The sequence below is a fragment of the Buceros rhinoceros genome, unplaced genomic scaffold, assembly GCF_000710305.1.
Source record: "Buceros rhinoceros silvestris isolate BGI_N320 unplaced genomic scaffold, ASM71030v1 scaffold47096, whole genome shotgun sequence".
NCBI classification, from domain to species: domain Eukaryota; kingdom Metazoa; phylum Chordata; class Aves; order Bucerotiformes; family Bucerotidae; genus Buceros; species Buceros rhinoceros.
The window spans coordinates 1-1764 of NW_010416634.1; the positions used below are offsets into that span (position 1 = coordinate 1).

Sequence of the window (1764 nt, forward strand, 5' to 3'; positions counted from 1 at the left end):
GGAGCTGTGGCTGTCCTCCAGGGAGCTCGGGCGGGCCAGCGATGTCACCTAAAATAGCTGCTGAGGAAAAGGACTTGGGCAAGAAGGGGTTAAGATAATATGGAGAGAAAAATTAGAGTTAAGAGCGGGAGGTGTGGATAAAGCGGGTCGGGAGACCTCAGGCAACACCTGATCACTGTGGAGAGAGGTAACATCTCTCAGAGGTAACACCTGCCTGAGAAGAGGCATCTAAGGACTCACCTTGGACCTTGAGACACAGGAAACAAGTTAAGACAAAACATTACAGCTGAGGTTGAGGAGTCCCTGTCGTTTTCCAGTTCAATGGAAAGCTGTGTTCTGAGCTACAACACTGTCAGGGCTAGTCAGTGTTGGTGTTTTCTGACATCATGAGAAGCTGTGAGGGTTCAGTATATATTTGCGTATGAATGTGTGTCTTGTATATTGCAGTATTTATCCAGATGTGTTGTTGGGGCATCACTTGAAAGCATAGGAGAAGAAGAGGAGGAGGAAGATGAAAATAATTCAGCTTCTGAAATTTCTAGTAGACCAAAGGAGGGAGTCTACCAAATAGTGGGTACCCTTTCTAAACCAGAGAGTGCTAAACCAAGTTTTGCAGAGGAAACATATGCAGTAAGTAAGAGTCTTATTTCAGATTGCCATTAGACAACGTTAGAAACATTGCAAGTCATGTAAAGTGACCTGCATTAATAAAATGGTCTTCTGTTGCTGCTGTAAACTGTGTACATATATTTTATTCCTTTCACTTCCTGCACACTGATGTCTCCTCCTTGCTGGGGAGCAAATAGTAAAAGGAAAGAACTCAGACTCAAAATAGATTTTTAAATAAAGATAGTTATGGACTGGACATCACCTATCCTGATTTTAAGAATGCAGTTGCTTATTGCTTGATTTAGTTTTCTGAAACTGAAGTTGCCACTTTCTCAAATTGATTATCCAGAATCTCTTCAAAAATCTGAAAATTTTTATTTAAATATCTACGTAGCTGTAGTGTTCGATCAGAAAATTACGGCTGGCACTGCTCTTGCTCAAGTGTTTGTTGGACTTGCTCAAGTGATGCAATCTGCACTTAACAAAAATGACAGAACATTATTTTGCAAGAAAATGGACATTTTTTTAACGTCTTCTCCATTCTGCCAACTGACCTTGTTTAAAATATCTATAAAAGCCATAGATACTTTTTGATAAAATTGCACTGAAAATATAAATCCTAAAATACTACTAAAAATTGTACATCTTTTTGAATTATATTAATATGTATTATTAATCAGAAATTTCAGTGTTTAATTTGCATTTCATCACCATACTTACATCTGACATATACGTTTGATATCTGTCTTATCCTTTACTTCTAACATCGCAGTGTTAGAAAACTATGTTCTATCAGTGAGTTAAACTTAGAGAAGAGATTTTGGAATTTATTTTTTTTTAATGACAGATTCTAACTACTTTTTTCTGCAGGTCTCTTCCCGAAAAGAGCTCTTACATCACCTGCTTGCATGTGAGATTGTTTTATATAATATCACTGAGGATGCAAATCAAATTGAGGAGGCAACATGGGCTGCTTCTGGTTAGTACAGCTATCAACTGAACAGAAAATTGTTATTGTTTGATAGAGAAATGCTGCATAAATTATTCTATTAATAAGCAAGGAACCATGCAATGCTCTCCTCATAAGGTAGAGAAGCTGTCATGGAATGGTCCAACATTTTAAATGACATATCTGTGTAGGCAATTATTTCCCTA

General features: G+C 37.5%; 1 protein-coding gene across 1 annotated transcript in view; it reads left to right on the forward strand.

Annotated features, from left to right (window-relative positions):
• Window positions 1-447: 447 nt before the first annotated feature.
• The window catches only part of AK7 (adenylate kinase 7), a gene marked incomplete at both ends in the record, with an annotated part of 22411 nt that continues 21094 nt past the window's right edge, over window positions 448-1764 (forward strand). Inside the window, 2 exons of the mRNA XM_010137852.1 lie at window positions 448-630; window positions 1480-1588. Of these exons, the coding sequence (XP_010136154.1) occupies window positions 448-630; window positions 1480-1588 (292 nt within the window). The remainder of the gene's footprint in view (window positions 631-1479; window positions 1589-1764) is intronic.